Here is a 17,911-nt window from a genome sequence, read left to right on the forward strand (position 1 = left end):
CTTGAGTGCATGAAGCATAGACATAATAGACTCTATTATGTCTATGGTATGAAGGGTCCAACACTCCACACTTCCTTTTTCCGGTTATGTAAGAGCATCCGGGTATTTAAAGTGCACTTTTTGGTATCTTCAGTGTGAACACACAACTTGCACTATTTATACTACAAAACATCATAGAATAGTGAATAAGTATGCGATTTGTGATGCCAGTAGTGAAGGGCGTAAAAATGAACTGGAACGCAGCCCCACACTTGCAGTCTTTGCACTTGACCACTTATATGACGTATTTCCTGTACATGCAAATGTATACATAGATTTATTTTTATTTTAAATACTTTGCATTTAAAATTTTGCAACTTTTAAATGTCTGTTCAGTAGTTTCTATAACATGACACGGTTTAATTTGTGGTGCTTCTAATTAAGTGATGAAAAGCAGTTGCAAATGCTGTACAAAATAAATATCACCACTACTCATCTTTGCACCAATAAAATGTGCAACACTTTGTTTTTGAAATAATATCTCATTATTATAGTAATATTTAACTTACTGTTAAAGGTTTCCGTGACCTCTCGCGAGATCTCGGCAAAAATCTTACGATGTATTCCAAAACATAATGCATGATGGGATACACTAAGCCTGGAATAGCATTCCAGAGCGGTTTGGCGGGATTAAAGATAGTATGGATTTAGTGTACTACTCTACTCTACTTCCTGTCGCGCGCTGAAGTGGCCAAGAAAGCAAGTGTGTTTATTTGGACAAGACAGAAGACCGCGAAGGGTTTAGGGTGCGATTTGGGACAGGACCTTTTTTTAAAAATTGAATGATCTACCATAAAAAATAAATAAAATGGAATGATCTGTTCCTGTTCCGTCTAGTATGAGGAGGAGCGAGGGCCCATTGGCTGAGATTGTCTTCCGGATGTGACGAAAGTCGGTTCTGGCGGGTTCGAGACGCGCGCGCTAACTTACTTCACAACAACAGTCTGCAGAAGACGCAGCTGAGGGGTCGGTCAACAGAATAGCACTTTATCCACAAATACGCCTAATTATTATTTTTTAAATATTGTTTTTTTTTCTGTGCTCTTTAGCAGAGACCTCAATCATGCACGTGATCAAGAGAGGTAAAGTCCCACTCGTCCTCCAATTAAGTTACTTGTTTATTTGCAATGTAGTGAGCAAACGTACAGTTTGTATAATAATATAAATAAGGGGAAACGTACCCTTATTTACATTAGCATACACATTTTACGTTTATGTTATATTTTCATAACCAAAATGATGTCTAATCCGTAAATCAAACAGTAACGTTAGCCGTGTTTAAACATAAAGAGAAGAACGTGAATGCGTTCATATGAAGTATGGATTAAGGTTGCAGATTTATTGATTGTGTGCTATTATATTAATTTTTCCAACTACATAACTTCACCCTTGAGAATGGTATTTGTTCGTGTTAACGGCACCTGAAGACTATGTGTTCTTTGTTAACTCAAAGTTGGCGCCAACTGCTTCTTAAACTAACGTTAGGTCATCCAGTAATGAATTATGAATGAATGGCAGATGCTACATAAATCATAAATCGTCATGTAATGGGTTATGCTAGCTTAAATTTGTGCTATAATTATTAGCATCATATTTTTACGCAGTTTTCGTTTATTTTGACACTTCATATCCTGTTCGTGTTTTATTGAACATGAGGTCTTCTGCTTGACTTAAATTATTATAGCTCATGTTTTTATTCATCTGGTGTTTTTCTTGTCTCAGATGGTCGCCAGGAGCGTGTTATGTTCGACAAAATCACATCACGCATCCAGAAGCTTTGCTATGGACTCAATGCTGAGTTTGTTGATCCTGTAAGTTATGAAATGGCCTACATCCAAACCTATTTCTAAGGTCAACCATTGCTTATTTCAGTAGATGCCACTGATCTTCCTTGTCCAAGTATTTTTTTTTTTAATTTTACTTTTTTATTATTATTGCTTTGCTTTATTTACTACTATATTTTAATCATTTTATTTGTTTGTTTGTTTTTTTAATCTAAATTATCTATTTACTTTTGTAATTTTAATCCCTTTGGTACTTTTTATTTTCTCTAATCAGACCCCCGGCATTTCCATGGGGACCCCAGTTTGAAAACCCCTGACCTAGTTACTATTACAGTTTATTATTCATCAACAGTAGATCCATGACGGACTCTAAAAATATTACAACACCATAGTAATATTTAAACAATCCATAAAGACCGGTTTAGTAACTTGCACAACATCCTGTCCTCTCAGTCTTCCTTATGGCCCTGCATAAGAAATCATTTTATCAAAGAATCACCTTCCAAGAAGCAAATGTAAAGCTCTGACCCTAAATCAAGTGGCTTTGCTTTGCAGACTCAGATCACCATGAAGGTGATTCAGGGCCTTTACAGCGGCGTAACCACAGTAGAGCTGGACACCCTGGCTGCTGAGATCGCTGCCACCCTCACCACCAAACACCCTGACTATGCCATTCTGGCGGCCCGCATCGCTGTGTCCAACCTGCACAAAGAAACCAAGAAGGTCTTCAGCGGTGAGTTGCTAGGCATCACTTGTTTCATGTCTATGGGACACTTCTCTTCAATCTAAATTGGATCATAATGCTTTTATTTGCTGCTAATCTCTTGCCTCCTCCAATCACAGAGGTTATTGAGGACCTCTACAACTATGTGAATCCCCTGAACAGCCGCCACTCACCTATGGTTTCAAAGGAAACCCTTGACATTGTTTTGGCCAACAAAGATGTAAGTATGATGTGCTTATGTATGATTTGTCCCCCCCAACAAAATCGAGTTTATAATTTATGTAATTTTTCCTTCCTTAGCGGCTCAACTCAGCCATCATTTTTGACAGAGATTTCTCTTACAACTTCTTTGGCTTCAAGGTAATTCCAAAATCGAATATGCAAAATCTACACTTGTGTATCTAAATCTAAAAGTGATTGTGGTGTTAATCTTTGTGTTTTTAACATCTTATTTAGACATTGGAGCGCTCCTATCTGCTGAAGATCAATGGAAAGGGTAAGTCATAAAATTCTTATTTGCATACAGTGGTGGCTAAAATTATTGGAACACTAGTATTTTCACCAGCTAAAAGTGTTTTTAAGTTATTTCTATCTTTTGCTGTATTGTGTCAGTAGGAAATATCGGTTTACATTTCCAAACATTAATTTTGCCATTAAAGGGATGGTTCACCTCAAAATGAAAATTGTCATTAATCACTTGCCCTCATATCGTTCCAAACCAGTAAGACCTTCGTTCATATTCAGATATTTTTGATGCATTCCGAGAGCTCTCTGACTCTCCCATAGACAGCAATGATCCTTATACGATCAAGGCTCAGAAACGTAGCAAGGAGATCTTTAAAATAATCCATGTGACATCATTGGTTCAAGCGTAATGTTATAAAGCTACGAGAATACTTTTTGTGCGCAAAGAAAACAAAAATAACAACTTTATTCAACAATTTGTCTCCTCTGCGTCACCTTATAGCACCAACTATCCCTTTAATTGTAATAATCTGGCAAGATTTTTGTTTGCACAAGGAGTCTGACATGAAGAAATGGAACAGACTAAATCTAGAAGAACTGTGGCAACATCTCCGAGATGCTTCAAGAAACCTACCTGCAAAGCTACAGTACTGTTAAAAGTTTTAGGCACTTGTGTAAAAATACTGTAAAAGGAGAATGCTGTCAAAAATAATGTCATAAATGGATTTTCTTTATCAATTAACTTAATGAAATCAATATTTGGTGTGACCATCCTTTGCGTTTAAAGCAGCTTTTGCCCTCGGTGCACTTAGGTGCGCATAGTTTTTCTGGTAGCTTTGCAGGTAGGCCTCTCAAAGTATCTTGGAGACGTTGCCACAGTTCTTCTGGGATTTAGTCTGTCTGTTTGTTCTGTTTTATTCATGTCATTCCAGACAGCCTGGATGAAGTTGAGATCAGATTTCTGTGTGGAGCTCTTGCTGTTGTCAGACTCCTTGTGCAAACCTTAATTATTACAATTAATGGCAAAATGTATGTTTGGAAATGTAAAATATTTCCTACTGACAAACTGCAGGAAAACACAGAAACAACTGACTTAAAATGGTAGCGGTAGATGGCAATTTTAATGAAGGAAATGCAGTTGAGTTAAAGAAGAGCAAAGACTCTGACCTGAATGACGGAAATGCAAAGTGTTCCTGTGACACCCTTGACCGCTTTGTTTTTTTTTAGTCGCTGAGCGGCCACAACACATGCTGATGAGAGTGTCCGTGGGAATCCATAAGGAGGACATTGCAGCAGCTATAGAAACCTACAACCTGCTGTCTGAGAAGTGGTTCACTCACGCTTCTCCTACGCTCTTCAACGCCGGCACCAACCGGCCACAGCTCTCCAGGTAGGAGAACATACAATCACTATACAGCAATCGGACACAAGGGGGCAGTTTTTCAAAACCAATGTTTTTTGTCAAGGCCTGACTTTGGTGTTGGCAAAGTCAATAGACTTCTATACATAATGTATAACACAAGCAGCTTTGTTTTGTCAAATGTCTAGTTGCTTCCTGCTTGCTATGAAGGATGACAGTATTGAGGGGATCTATGACACCCTGAAGCAGTGCGCCCTCATTTCTAAGTCTGCTGGAGGTATCGGGGTGGCAGTGAGCTGCATTAGAGCCACTGGAAGCTACATTGCAGGGGTAAGGTTTCTCCATCCTTCGCTTTAGATTTACTGGTATTATTAAATGTAGCAGTTGGGTTGATTTTAGTTTTTTTGGTCATTTTAGACTAATGGCAACTCAAACGGCCTGGTTCCTATGCTCCGTGTCTACAATAACACAGCACGCTATGTGGATCAAGGAGGAAATAAGGTAAGGTATTTTGCGTATGATTTTCAGGAGTTGGTTTAAGTTTGACTTGGAAAAACTGACATTCTCTCTCCTTCTAACTCAGAGACCAGGAGCTTTTGCTATGTACCTGGAGCCTTGGCACTTCGACGTTTTCGACTTCCTAGAGCTTAAAAAGAATACTGGTAAAGAGGAACAGAGAGCTAGAGATCTGTTTTACGCCCTCTGGATCCCTGATCTCTTCATGAAGCGAGTGGAGACCAATGCGGTGAGCATACTTTAAAAAAAATAAATATATATATTTGAGATGTAGCTTAAAGGGATAGTTCACCCAAAAATGAAAATTCTGTCATTAATTACCCACCCTCATGTCAATCCAAACTCACAAGACCTTTTCATCTTCGGAACACAACTTAAGATATTTCATTCTTATATCTTAAGAACTGGATGACCTTATATTCTTATATCGAACTCATGTGTGACTCCTATCCCATGTAGGATTGGTCTCTGATGTGCCCCAGTGACTGCCCCGGGCTGGATGAGTGCTGGGGAGAGGAATTTGAGAAGCTTTACACAAAGTATGAAAATCTTACTAATGCTGCTACTGTAAAACATCTATTAATGTCACCGTTTAATAATCATTCATTTAACTTTTGTTCAGATATGAGAATGAGGGCAGAGCCAAGCGTGTGGTGAAGGCTCAGCAGCTGTGGTATGCCATCATTGAGTCTCAGACGGAGACCGGCACACCTTACATGCTCTACAAGGATGCCTGCAACCGCAAGAGCAACCAGCAGAACCTGGGCACCATCAAATGCAGTAACTTGTGCACAGAGATTGTAGAGTACACCAGTAAGGATGAGGTAAGGAGTGCAGAATATGTATTATGTATATAGTATAGTTTATTTGACTTAATTTGAAAGCACTTTCATGAAGGACCTAACTCTCTCTTGTAGGTGGCTGTTTGCAACTTGGCATCCATTGCACTTAACATGTATGTTACCTCAGAGCGAACTTTTGACTTCCAGAAGTTGGCCTCTGTTACAAAAGTCATTGTGAAGAACCTGAACAAAATCATTGATATCAACTACTACCCCGTGGAAGAGGTGAGGTGCTTTTTGTTTGTGCTTTAACCATCCTACATTATTGTAGTTTGCTGCAGAGGCTGATCTTTTCTCTCACACAACAGGCAGAGAACTCCAACAAGCGTCACAGGCCTATTGGTATTGGCATTCAGGGTTTGGCTGATGCCTTCATCCTCATGCGCTTTCCGTTTGAGAGCACAGAGGCTCAACACCTCAACACACAGATCTTTGAGACCATCTACTATGCTGCGCTGGAGTCCAGCTGTGCGCTGGCTGCAGAATTTGGGCCGTATGAAACATACGCTGGGTCTCCTGTGAGCAAGGGTGTAAGTTGAATAATTGATATAGCTTGTATAATATAAGCAGAGTTTCTGTGGGTCTTGAAGTATTGATTCCCATTTGCAAATGAAGGCGTTAAAAAGGTCTTTAATCTGGCCAGAAAGTCTTAAATTACATAGACATCATGGCATTAAATGTTGGCATGCTCTGCAAAAAGTTCTTATTCAGTATTTTGTCATGTCTTCCTATACAAATATCTAAACATGCCATTTTATATCAAGTAAACATATCCTGATTTAAGGACGTCTTGTTTTCTAAGAAACTGAACAAAATGAAATGATTTTATGCTTAAAACAGTATCCGTCAGCGTTTGTGAAAGTTTCTTTCATTTGAGTTTATCTTTCTGAGCATATTGGCAGATATTTATTCTCGTTCTAATCACAAACTCAAAATGAGTTAAGTTCTTTTGGATGTAGTTTTCAAAGTTTGAAGTGTTGCTAATATAATTCAACTATGTGCTTGCTATTTTTATTTAAAGAACATATTGATTTGTGTTCTCATCAATTCTTCACTTAAATGTAATTTTATTGGTCTTTAAAAAGATCAGTCTTTTTACCTTTTATAAAACCTGCACAATTGCTGTGTAAGGAAACTGGATATCAGTTGAGATTTACAGAGCTCTGATTGTTCCTGGTATGATTTCACAGATCCTGCAGTATGATATGTGGGGTAAGACACCTACAGACCTGTGGGACTGGGCAGCACTCAAGGAGAAGATCGCAAAGTTAGTAACCACTTGTATAATTCGTAATTTCAAAAAATCTGTGGAAGACCTGGAAATCAAATTGACATGGGAAATTGATTTAATACATAATTAAATAACACGAATATAAAATATATATTTGTAGTATACATGCAGTACATTTTTATAAATATTTTAATTGAAAGAAAGAAAAAAATGTATCCATAGTTACATAGGTTGTATAATATGTATTATTTTTGGTCCCCAGGCATGGAGTGCGTAACAGTCTGCTCCTGGCTCCTATGCCCACTGCCTCCACTGCTCAGATCCTGGGAAACAATGAGTCAATCGAGCCGTACACTAGCAACTTCTACACACGCAGAGTTCTGTCTGGAGAGTTTCAGGTGAGCCTGACGTTACAGTGAACGTTTGCAAGAACAGATAAACTGATGTCTTTGTATAAAATTAACTGGTGGGTTACATTTACCTCTAGATTGTGAACCCACATCTTCTCAAAGACCTCACGGAACGAGGACTTTGGAATGAAGAAATGAAAAACCAGCTAATTGCTCAGAACGGATCCATCCAGGTTAGTTGGCATTTCCAATTCTGATTACTTTTTTGACGTTTTTGCATTTGTCCCTCTCTAAACGTCTTCCTTTTTGCAGGGCATTCCCACAATACCAGATGACCTGAAGGAGCTGTATAAGACTGTGTGGGAGATCTCTCAAAAGACCATCTTAAAGATGGCTGCAGACAGAGGAGCCTTCATTGACCAGAGCCAGTCCCTCAACATCCATATTGCTGAACCCAACTATGGCAAACTGACCAGCATGCACTTCTATGGCTGGAAGCAGGTAAGCTAGATCATTTCTGAGCCTGGATTTGGAAGTCTAGAAATTCAATAGAAGTCGATAGATAAACGGTACACCTGTTGCTCTCCACAGGGTCTTAAAACAGGAATGTACTACCTGAGAACTAAACCGGCTGCCAACCCCATCCAGTTCACTCTCAACAAAGAAAAACTGAAGGAGACGCAGACAAGCAACGAGGAGGAAACCAAAGAACGCAACAAAGCTGCCATGGTGTGTTCGCTGGAGAACCGTGACGAGTGTCTGATGTGCGGTTCATGAACTCGACTCCTGTTGACATGGACCATTAGGATGGTTGCCAATTTGCATCTTGTACAGTATTTACATCTTGTACTTTTTTAAATGGCTATAAAGAATAGTCATTTTATTGTATTTACGTTTGCAACTGTATGCAATAAATACTAAGAATAAAAATAATTTTGGGGAGCTCAAACTTTATTCAGGTGTATGAAAAGAGTGTTTGGAGTCATTTTTAATATGCTTCTGGTGAATTTCCTTGGATTTCATGGTTGAGGGTAAAATCAGGAAATAATAGTTTTGAAAGGTGCGTGTGATTATTTTAGCTGGGGTGAAATAAAGTACTAACTCATTTTTGAGTTTCGTGTACTTGCATTCAAACACCTAAAAATGATCGTGTATTAGTGCTACATAAATTGTTGTTTGATGTATTCCCACCAGCGTTACCCTGTGCAGTAACAGGTAATTTATTACTATGGTTATAGGAACAGGTGTGACATTCCAGTAGAGGTGCATGGGGAGGGTCTGAGGCTGCAGGTGATTGGTTAATGAACAGTCATGGAGGCCTCATGTGAAAAGTGGCTATTGTCACAAACAGCAGGTGTTGAACAAGCTGCAACATGTACTTATGGTCTCTGGGGCGATAAATGTGCTCACATTTCTTTAAACATCTCTCCATCTATGTATTCTGGGTTTTTATATGGAGTTAAAATGATTAAATTACTGCTTTAATAGGAATTAATTTCTAGTATGATGACTTTTACATTGCATATGAGTACAATATTGTAAAATGGTGCTCTATGGATTTTATTAATGACTTCTACAATGATTTAATCTACATAAATTACAAATTAATTTATAGTTTCAGAGGACCAAATAACCAGAATGTTTCTCTCAAAGTACGTTATACAGTATATACAATGGTGCCAAAAAGTATTTTGTCACATAAGGCACACTTAAAAATAGACCACTGTTCAAAGGTTTGAGGTTGGTAAAAAATACAGCAAAACAGTAACATTGTAAAATACTATTGTCTAATCAATGTAAAAGTATTTTCTGTATTTGAACAAATTAATGCAACACCTTGCATTTCCAAAAACATCTTGCTGACTCCAAACTTTTGAACAGGGGTTTGTCTGCAATATTGCCATTTATTACAAAGAATATTGAACAATTTCAAAAGACTTTCAAATGAATAGAACAATAATTATATTGTTCAAAATTTAACAGCATTCAAATGTCAGTATGTTTATAATGCAATAAACTGCACCTCTGTGAACATTATTACTTTTGAGAAAAGCTAAAAGCTCTAGAATCATTTGTTTTCAGGTGACTTGGTTTGTTAATTTATTGTCAATTGTAATGACATTCAGACATTTTCAGTGACAAAAGTGTCCAAATACTTTTTGAGGCCACTGTTACGAAGCATTTTATTACCTAAAAATGCTCTCAGCTAGGTTCATGGTTCTCATAAACTAATCATTTCAAACTAACTGATTCTGAACTTTTAAGGACTGCTAGTTGAGAGGTCAAATTCTTGAGAACCAAAACCGATGTCTTGAGAGTCGTCACTGCCGGTTGGAGATGATGCTTGGTTTCCAATGAAAGTGAAATTCTTCTCTAGCTTTTCCTCTATCCTCTTTGCTAAGAAACTCACTAGGCTTGTCTGATTCAGGTCAATCTTGATTCCCTCACCTGCATTTTCATCGATGACTTCAACTACATCCTCATTTATATCATCTGTCGTTCCATTACTTTCCTCTGTCTCTGCTTCATTTGGATCCGCTCCTCCTGTCGCCTCATCTGTATTTAATTCCTCCACATTTTCACTGGCTTCTTCCGCTATCATCTCATCTTCTGTTTTCCCACTAGCTTCACTTTCAGCGTCTGTATTAGACTCTATATCTATGACTGTCTCACTTGTATTCTCTGTTTCTGTATACTTTTCACCGTCCTCTTCCTCTCCCTCCATGCTCATCTCAATGACATTTCTTGTCTCCACATCCCCCTCATCTTCTCCCGCCTCTGTCTCATTCATGTCTTCCACAGCGTTATCTGTTTCTCCCTCACTGCTTTGCTCTTCATTTGACTTCCTGTCTGGCTCTGTGTCAGCGGTCGGTGACTCTTCATCTTCCTCTTCTACAGTCTCCTCTGCTGGTTCTTTATGGAGCATAGGCTCATTTAATGAAACAGCCGTTCTCTCATTGCTGTTGAAGCCCTTGAAGTTGTTTTTGGCTCCCAGGATGTACTTCCCCAGGAAAGAAGATCCACCTGATGGGTCTCCTTTAGGGTTGTCTGAGTGGTCAAACTGGTTCGCTTGAATGTGTTTCATTTCAGTGTGTAGCTGGCCGATCACTTTGCTCAGCTCTGTGATCCTATTCCCAACATCTGGAGGAAAGACATTCCAGATCATTTCAGTATTTTTCAGTGCATGTATAAACTACTGTATGAATATAGTTGTATATTCTGCTGTATAAAGGGGACAAGAGCCCAATCTAGGAGGGCTCAGCAAACTTCCAAGGTGGCCTCAAGATAACTCTTTGCTTAAAATAGGGCAAAAATATTCTAATATCTAATTTTAATTCACCCTCTTTACTTTTTTTCTTTGAAGAACCTAAGTTTCCACAGTCTACAAAAAAGTGCTGTTTAAATTATCACTTCTAAACCTGGAAAAATCATGTAAATTAATAAAATTTTACAACTCCATGGGCATTTTTATAATATATATATATATATATATATATACACATATACAGTACAGTATAGTACTACATTAATAAGCATTAACTTAAGATGAAAAAAGTGTGTGGTCCTAGGGACAAGATGTATTATTGAAAGAAAAAGAAGTTGATATTTAAAATGTGTGCTAAAAGTAAATTGTAACAAATATCAGACTAAACTAATCCAATCAGATTTTATGGGGTCTTTAACAAACATGGTGATGAGATTAAGAAAACCTTTTCAGTTTTACCTTTGCGTTTTGCCTCTTCAAATTCTCTCCTGGCAGATTCGATGTAGCGCTGAACCAGAGCGCGGATGACCTGCTGTCTGTAGAAAACACGGCTCTCCCCTGGACCCCCATCATCCTTCTGTGTTGTATTTCAAAATAGGAGGCATGGCTTTTGATGATAAATTCTCATCAAAATAGCAATGAACAACAATACTGAGCACATCACTATAAGTATGCAAGTAGACACTCAAAATCTAGTATAGAGTTAAGGTGAGTTGTAATCCTGAAAAAGTGTACCATAGATGCAAGTGGAGGGTAGTCTTCAGCAGAGTTACAGTTGAAGCAGCAGCAGCAGATCCGTCTGAAAATTCCTCTGAAATATAAAGAAATAAACACACTAGGATCAAAATAACTGGTTTAAACTAAACTGAGTGCCACTTAAAAATAAAATGGTTTAAATGATTAATTTATCAGTTAAATCAATCAAATAAATCAATCACTTGTTAAACTGACAAAAAGCATAATTTAAGCCTTTTATTTAATTCATGTTTTAATATTAAATATAATAATCACTTTTCAAATGGACAAATAAATAGCTGTTTTTTATTATTTTAAATTTAGTTAGTTAATTGTAATGATAGATAATAAAGTTATATATCACTTTTCATATTGACAAATAAACAGCTGAGTTTATTTAAATATGTAATAAGAAATAAATGAATTCATCACTTTTTGAACTGATGATAAATGATACATTAATAGAAATATTATATTATAAACAGAAATAGTTTATTCAATGCATTTTTATAATCAGAGTAAAATGTATAAAAATCTATAAAACTATAATATAATAAAGTAATATAAATATTTCTAATGCAATTCATAAAAAAAAAAAATCATTTGCAAATCGTTTGTTTTGCCCTCAAATAAGAGCTGCAAATAAGCGACCTTATAAGATAGAAAAAGGCCTTTGGAGAGGGGATGATGTTGAACGGGACAGGCATAGTCAGTCCTTCTCTGAAGTAACTCAGGTAGAGCTTTGAACGGGCAAATTTCCACTCTACATCAGCATCATCCTACAGGGAAGAACAATTTGAGTGAAACACCAAGCTTATATTGTTACTGTACATATGTTACACCCGAGTCAGTTCCTCAAGCTTACCTCGATCTTCTGAAAAGAGTTGGTGATCATGGCAATGAGCATGTTTAGAAGGACAATGACAATGATCAGAGTGTAGATGCCATAAAGGATTCTGCCAACAAACTCAGCCAAAACAAACTCTGGCATGTCTACATATCTCTGGTCAACCATACCAAACATGGTCCAGAAGAGGAAGCTGAAGGTTTCATTTAACCTGTAAATGTAAACAGATGTGGCGTTGCTCCATTATGAAGGTTATCTCAAACTCAACTCATTGATAAAATTTCTGCAGCTTTTGGATAAAACACAAAATACCTTCCAAGATTAGGGGAAATCATATATGGGACATAGATATTGTTGATGCCACACAGGAAGGCAGTTCCAATGATCACCAAAATGAACATAAATCTGGAGAGATAAAGAAGCATCTTGAGCTAAGTGTTCCTCAAATGTTCCTACAAGATACTATTAGTCTTAGTCAACAGGACGCAGCTAAATACCTCATCATGTCGTCAATCATCTTTCCAATGGAGATCTGAAGGGTACCAAGAGACTCGTGTGCTGGTAGGATGTAGGCCAGGCGAGTGAAACTAAGCATGCTGGTCACCGCAAACAGCACCTCAGCGATGAACTGGGGATCCTCCTGATGCCACTCATCACGCACTTTATAGCCAGAAATACATTACTGTAGTAAGCCAATGAGCTGATAGGTTGTAGGCTAAATTGTGACAATTAGTGAAGTATTTTTTCTCACAAGTCTCGGTGAAGTAAACACAATCCTCCTGTTTGTCAGGTAACTGGCAGAGGAATTGGACCTTCAGCATGATGACCACTCTCAGGGCGAAGGAAGCCAGGTACATGCTAAGAACCATCACATCCAGACAGTTCCACCAGTCTAGGAAATAACTCCTCAAGCCCTCGATCCAAACTTCCTTACACTCGAACCAGAAAAAACCTGTTTGACAAGATTCATAACCACTGAATTACTGTACTGTTTCATGTGTAATGTTCAAAAATGCAGACCTGAAGTTAAAGGTCTTGCAGCAAAATGAATGCAGAGCTGATTCCCTACTAATTTCTCATAAAAAAAAAATCATGAAACGCGGTTCTTGAGACCTACCAACCACCCAGACCATGTGGAAGGAGTTGTGCAGGATGGTCTGCTCACGAGAGGCAAAGTTGTCTCGATACACCTCCATGGCAATAGATTCCCCCAGAAGTGTGATCAGGAACCACATATATGACGCCGAATGGAGAAGGAATTTAATCACTGGGATCCTCAGAGTCTTCCCCAACTAAGAAAAAAAAAATAGATGGTTCACTTTTTAGTGGAAAATGTCTGATAGAATAGTCCTGTGATGGACCATCTGTCCAGGGTGTTTTTCCTTAGTTGTTTCTTATCAGTTGTGTACTTTAGGGTTGTATGTTACATCTAATGTTGTTAAATGAATGTTTACTGCATTATTTCAGTTTCATGTGTGCTACCATGATGGTGTTTAGTGTTTGTGTGAATGACACTGTGCACCTTCTATATGTTAATATTTAAAAGCTGCTTGTGATGGGCTTTGGTTCATCATGTGACTTTCTCATCACCACCTGCTTTTGGTGGTTATCAGTGTATTACAAAGGTACAAAGCAAACAGATTTCAGTACTTCAATAGGTTGGTATATTAACATTATATCATTTGAAATTACGGTACTTAAATGTAAATGTAGCATCCCAGCAACCCTGCAGTGTTTTAAAGAATGAGTGGATGGATGAAAGTCTGTAAAAACAAAGCTATAGAATTGACTTAAAACAAATTGAGGAAACTAAAATTGATAGATTTCTTCCAATGTGTTAAGCAAAGACTGCCTAAATTAGACAGCTATAGCACACAAAGAAACTAGGTAAAGTCTACCCAACCTTCATCACTACTTTACACAACTAATTACGTATAAAAACTTGAATAGTATGAACTCTTCATTGTTTTTGTATGATTAAAAAGCTTCTGTAGCTAACATAGAAATCATTTGTAATGAACAAGCAAGAAGTTACTTGTGACCGCACTGACATTAGTAACGCTATTGCTCTTTGCTTGTGGAGCAACATACATACGTTCTAAATTTAATTATTATAGGCACCCACAACCTAACCATGGGCTCTATTTCTCAGCGCGATGGCAACCACAAAAACCAACAAAATTGAAACTCTTTTAAATGTGAAAATAAAACTCTAACAGTGTACTTTCCCTGTACTCAAAAACATAAAATAACACTTAATTTCAACATTTATTCTTCTGATTTAGCTCTATTCAAAGCATGATGGAAACTAAAAAATGCACTGCTCAGTTTCAGTTACTGAAAAAAAAAGATTCAGGTAGTTCCAACTCAAAATATGAAGTAAACTTCAGTTATAAGTAGACTGGACACAGTTATGTTAAGTAGAAACAAAATGTTCAGCAATTCAGTGGCATTAACTCACTTTAATCAAAGGAATAGTTGAAAAAATGCTTACTCTACCGGCTATCCAAGATGCAGATGAGATTGTTTGTTTATTGAAACAGATTGGAGAAATTTAGCATTACATCACTTGCTCACCAATGGATCCTCTACAGTGAATGGGTGCCGTCCAAAAAACAGCAGATAAAAACATCACAATAATCCACAAGTAATCCACATGACTCAGTTTGATTATTTAATATCTTGTGAAGTGAAAAGCTGTGTTTATAAAAAATCCATCAAATTTAAACCATCAGTTCTGGTCAAAATGTGAACCCATAATCTATAATAATGCTTCCTCCAGTGAAAAATTCCATCCCCTGTTGTCCTCTCAATGAAAAATTAAATAAAAAATTAAGTAAAAAAAAATGTATATATATTTTACAAACACGCAGCTTTTTGCTTCACAAGATATTAATTGAAGGAGTCATGTGAAATGAAGAAGCAAACTCATCTACATCTAGGATGGTCTCAGTGAGTATATCTTCAGCATTCTAGGTGAACTATAAGTAAATAAACCAAGCAGCAGAAATAATTTTACAGAGTAGAATGCTTGAATATTTGAATATATTTGGCAAAAACCTTTGACTTTGGTGCGATCCAGTAGATGAGGCAAAGGATAGGCATGGTCAAGAAAATCCCAAAAGACACCAGGAGCTTCCAGGTTGTTCTGCTGCCCCTCCAGCCTGAAAGGGTCCCACACCAGATGGAGGAGAGCACTTGCTGGCAGATCGGGTGGGCTACAAACTAAAGTACAAACAATGGTTAGATAACTCAATAAATAGCAATGCATTTTTCCCCTTGTTTTGAGGGGTTAAAGCTTGGGGTGCTACTTGTTTTTGATTATAGTTGACAGCAAGCCTTAAGCGAGCCAGGTTTGGAATGCCCTCCTCAAACGCCTGCTGGTCCAGCTCATCCTCGCTGTCCGCATCCTGATCCCCAAGGCTGTTAAGGATGGTGGTGACTTCACTTTGGTTCCGGCACATTCCAAGCAGCTCCACGGCAAACTCCTGGCACAGCTGCTCCAGGGCAAGATACTGAGGCTGAATGAAAGAAATGAGACAGTGGTTGAGAAAATATGCAAAAGATTCTAACATTTTAGTAATGTTTTTTGGACTGCATGACTTTGATTTGCAAATATTAAGAAGTGAGGCTTTACTCAACCTTAAATTCAGGTTCCTTTTTAGACAGCTTGCGAAGATCCCGGCTGAGTCGAAAGGCACTGAGCATGGCATCTTCTGCCGTGATAGACAGGTAAGCGCGGCTGGCAATTCCTCGGTAGGTGTTGATACGAGACAACGAGAACTTGAGCAAATCATATTGTCGTCCATTCCTGCACTCCAGACAGATGCATGAGATTTTATGAGGCCAAGGAATTTCGTGACCTTTCTGATTGAGCATTGTCACAATGTCATACAGATCCTTCTGACAGGCCAGTGTTAATGGTGTCACTCCAGGCGCAAACTGGGAATTATCAATGGAGTGATCAAAAATGGCCATTGAGAAAGAGCGCACATCCATCTTGTTTCCCTTCTCTAGATCAAGCCGGTCCAGGAGACGCTTGACCACACGAGGCTGGTTGGTGTCCACAGCCACCAGAAGAGCTTCATGAATCTGGCGGAAGTCAAACTTGACCGCTTGGAGAAGGGTGTCCATGGTGTCCTCGTTGCCCAGGCGGATGGACAAGTTCAGCGCTTCTCTCCATAGCCTGTCCTCAGAGTCGTCCAGCTGGCGGATGATGCCGTCACCCGTCTTCAGCAGCGAAGAGACCATGTTCACGTTGCGCTCTCGGATGGCCCCGAGGAGCTCCGGAGGGAAGCGAAACTTCTTGTTCACAATCTCGCGCCATTGTTCTGGCTATTCATAGGGGAGTTAAAAATCATTTTAATAAACAGCAACACCAAAATATCTGTAACATAGGAATACAACATTGAGGTCTAGGCATCTGTTGAAATAAACTGTTTCTTGTACCATTTCAGTGCTTCAAACAATGTCTGTTTGATTTTCCAAAAACACTACTATGCAATGCCATATATTATACATACATTAATAAAAAAAAAAAAAAAAAAAGAAGAATAAGAAGTGTGGTCCAAATGTTGAAGAGTCCATATTGAAAATTTGGGATTCAACATCAAGTAGGGAACTAGAGGGCCTCAACACAGCTCCAAGAGGGCCACAATATGAATTAAAATCATTTTAAAAGAGAGAGAAAACAAGCTTTTGAAATAAGACAAATCGGCTAAAAATCAAGGTTGCTTAACAACTGACATTTTAATTTAAGAACCAGGATATTCTCATGAATTTTTGATTTATATATTGAAAACGTCATGGAAATTGCAGTAAAATCTCAAAAGTAATTTTTATCTTTATTTTAATGAACATGTTTTTTCTAGTTATGTGAGATATTTATCAGGTAGAAATGGCTATTTCTGAATTAATTTCTGCTTTTTTACCTAAACAAGTACATTCACTCCTAATAAAATTGTAAACCGTAAAAAATATAGTTTTTGAAACTTCTGGAATGTATTATTTTAATATTGCCACGACTACAAATAAGAATGCAAATTTAACCAGAATTACAAGAAATATGTTGAATATATACTTTATACAAATAAGATTGGTAATTTAACCAGAGTTACAAGAAATGTTAAATATATATATATATATATACATATATTTAAATTTAGTCATTTAGCAGACACTTTTATCCAAAGCGACTTACAACTAAGGACAATAGAAGTCCAGGTTAGTCTAACGCAGTATAGGTAGCAAGGTTTTGTTTGTCATTTTATGTCACTAATGAAATACGCTACTGACATTTGTTACTTTTTACCCAAGAAATTATACTGATAATAAAATTTGTGACAACAGAATGGAAAAAATGTAATAAATTAGAAAAATACACTGCTAATTAAGCCTTAAATATCAGGTCTGAAAAATACACACATAATAGACACAATTTCAAAGACTTGATTGCTTAAAAAGTAAATTCACAAAAAAATTTTTCAAAAGGAACAATGCATATTTCTTACCGTCAGGTTTTCCATCATTGGATATACTAAGGATATAAATATTACAGTGAGATTGTATCAATGGATGTCCTACATATTCACTATATATATCCAAAAAGCAAACAAAGCAGCTCCAAAAGCCAGTCAGTAATGCTGTTTTATGAGCCTCTAATCCTGATCTGAGGAGAGTGATTAAGACACTAGTTAAGTGAGTACACTGGAGTCAAAACACGGGTGAATGATTTCATTCTGAACAAACCAAAT

At 37.6% G+C, this 17,911-nt stretch overlaps 2 protein-coding genes across 5 annotated transcripts; one reads left to right on the forward strand and one right to left on the reverse strand.

Annotated features, from left to right (window-relative positions):
- Window positions 1-613: 613 nt before the first annotated feature.
- LOC306862230 (ribonucleoside-diphosphate reductase large subunit) lies at window positions 614-8,800 on the forward strand. Of its 4 annotated transcripts, none has more exons than XM_079404970.1 (21): window positions 614-785; window positions 877-1,005; window positions 1,089-1,121; window positions 1,762-1,850; window positions 2,379-2,556; window positions 2,667-2,767; window positions 2,848-2,907; window positions 3,004-3,043; window positions 4,240-4,402; window positions 4,561-4,702; window positions 4,790-4,873; window positions 4,956-5,117; window positions 5,348-5,427; window positions 5,511-5,712; window positions 5,806-5,955; window positions 6,039-6,260; window positions 6,921-6,997; window positions 7,224-7,359; window positions 7,449-7,544; window positions 7,624-7,812; window positions 7,903-8,415. In XM_079404970.1, exons 3-21 carry the CDS (start codon window positions 1,103-1,105, stop codon window positions 8,086-8,088), a joined length of 2,376 nt encoding a protein of 791 aa, XP_079261096.1. In that variant the 5' UTR covers window positions 614-785; window positions 877-1,005; window positions 1,089-1,102; the 3' UTR covers window positions 8,089-8,415. The 4 variants fall into 4 exon arrangements, with proteins under 4 accessions (XP_079261096.1, XP_079261097.1, XP_079261098.1 ...); XM_079404972.1 differs by having other exon boundaries at window positions 629-742; XM_079404971.1 differs by having other exon boundaries at window positions 619-1,005.
- A 771-nt stretch (window positions 8,801-9,571) lies between these two features.
- LOC306862270 (short transient receptor potential channel 2-like) lies at window positions 9,572-17,686 on the reverse strand (the record flags this gene model as incomplete). The annotated part of the gene is made up of 13 exons (XM_079405019.1): window positions 9,572-10,452; window positions 11,036-11,153; window positions 11,312-11,387; window positions 11,963-12,090; window positions 12,177-12,369; window positions 12,471-12,563; window positions 12,656-12,818; window positions 12,910-13,110; window positions 13,276-13,450; window positions 15,219-15,383; window positions 15,470-15,679; window positions 15,801-16,493; window positions 17,669-17,686. The coding sequence occupies 13 exons, from the start codon at window positions 17,684-17,686 to the stop codon at window positions 9,572-9,574; spliced, it is 3,114 nt and encodes a 1,037-aa protein (XP_079261145.1).
- Between the last annotated feature and the right edge of the window lie 225 nt (window positions 17,687-17,911).

This window comes from Barbus barbus, assembly GCF_936440315.1.
Source record: "Barbus barbus genome assembly, chromosome: 43".
NCBI classification, from domain to species: domain Eukaryota; kingdom Metazoa; phylum Chordata; class Actinopteri; order Cypriniformes; family Cyprinidae; genus Barbus; species Barbus barbus.

Excerpts from the sequence above, each read along its gene's own strand:
- LOC306862230 (XM_079404970.1), top strand. Across the intron at positions 5,428-5,510 it reads TTTGAGAAGCTTTACACAAA|ATATGAGAATGAGGGCAGAG; the intron begins GTATGAAAATCT and ends ACTTTTGTTCAG. Across the intron at positions 7,545-7,623 it reads CTCAGAACGGATCCATCCAG|GGCATTCCCACAATACCAGA; the intron begins GTTAGTTGGCAT and ends TCCTTTTTGCAG.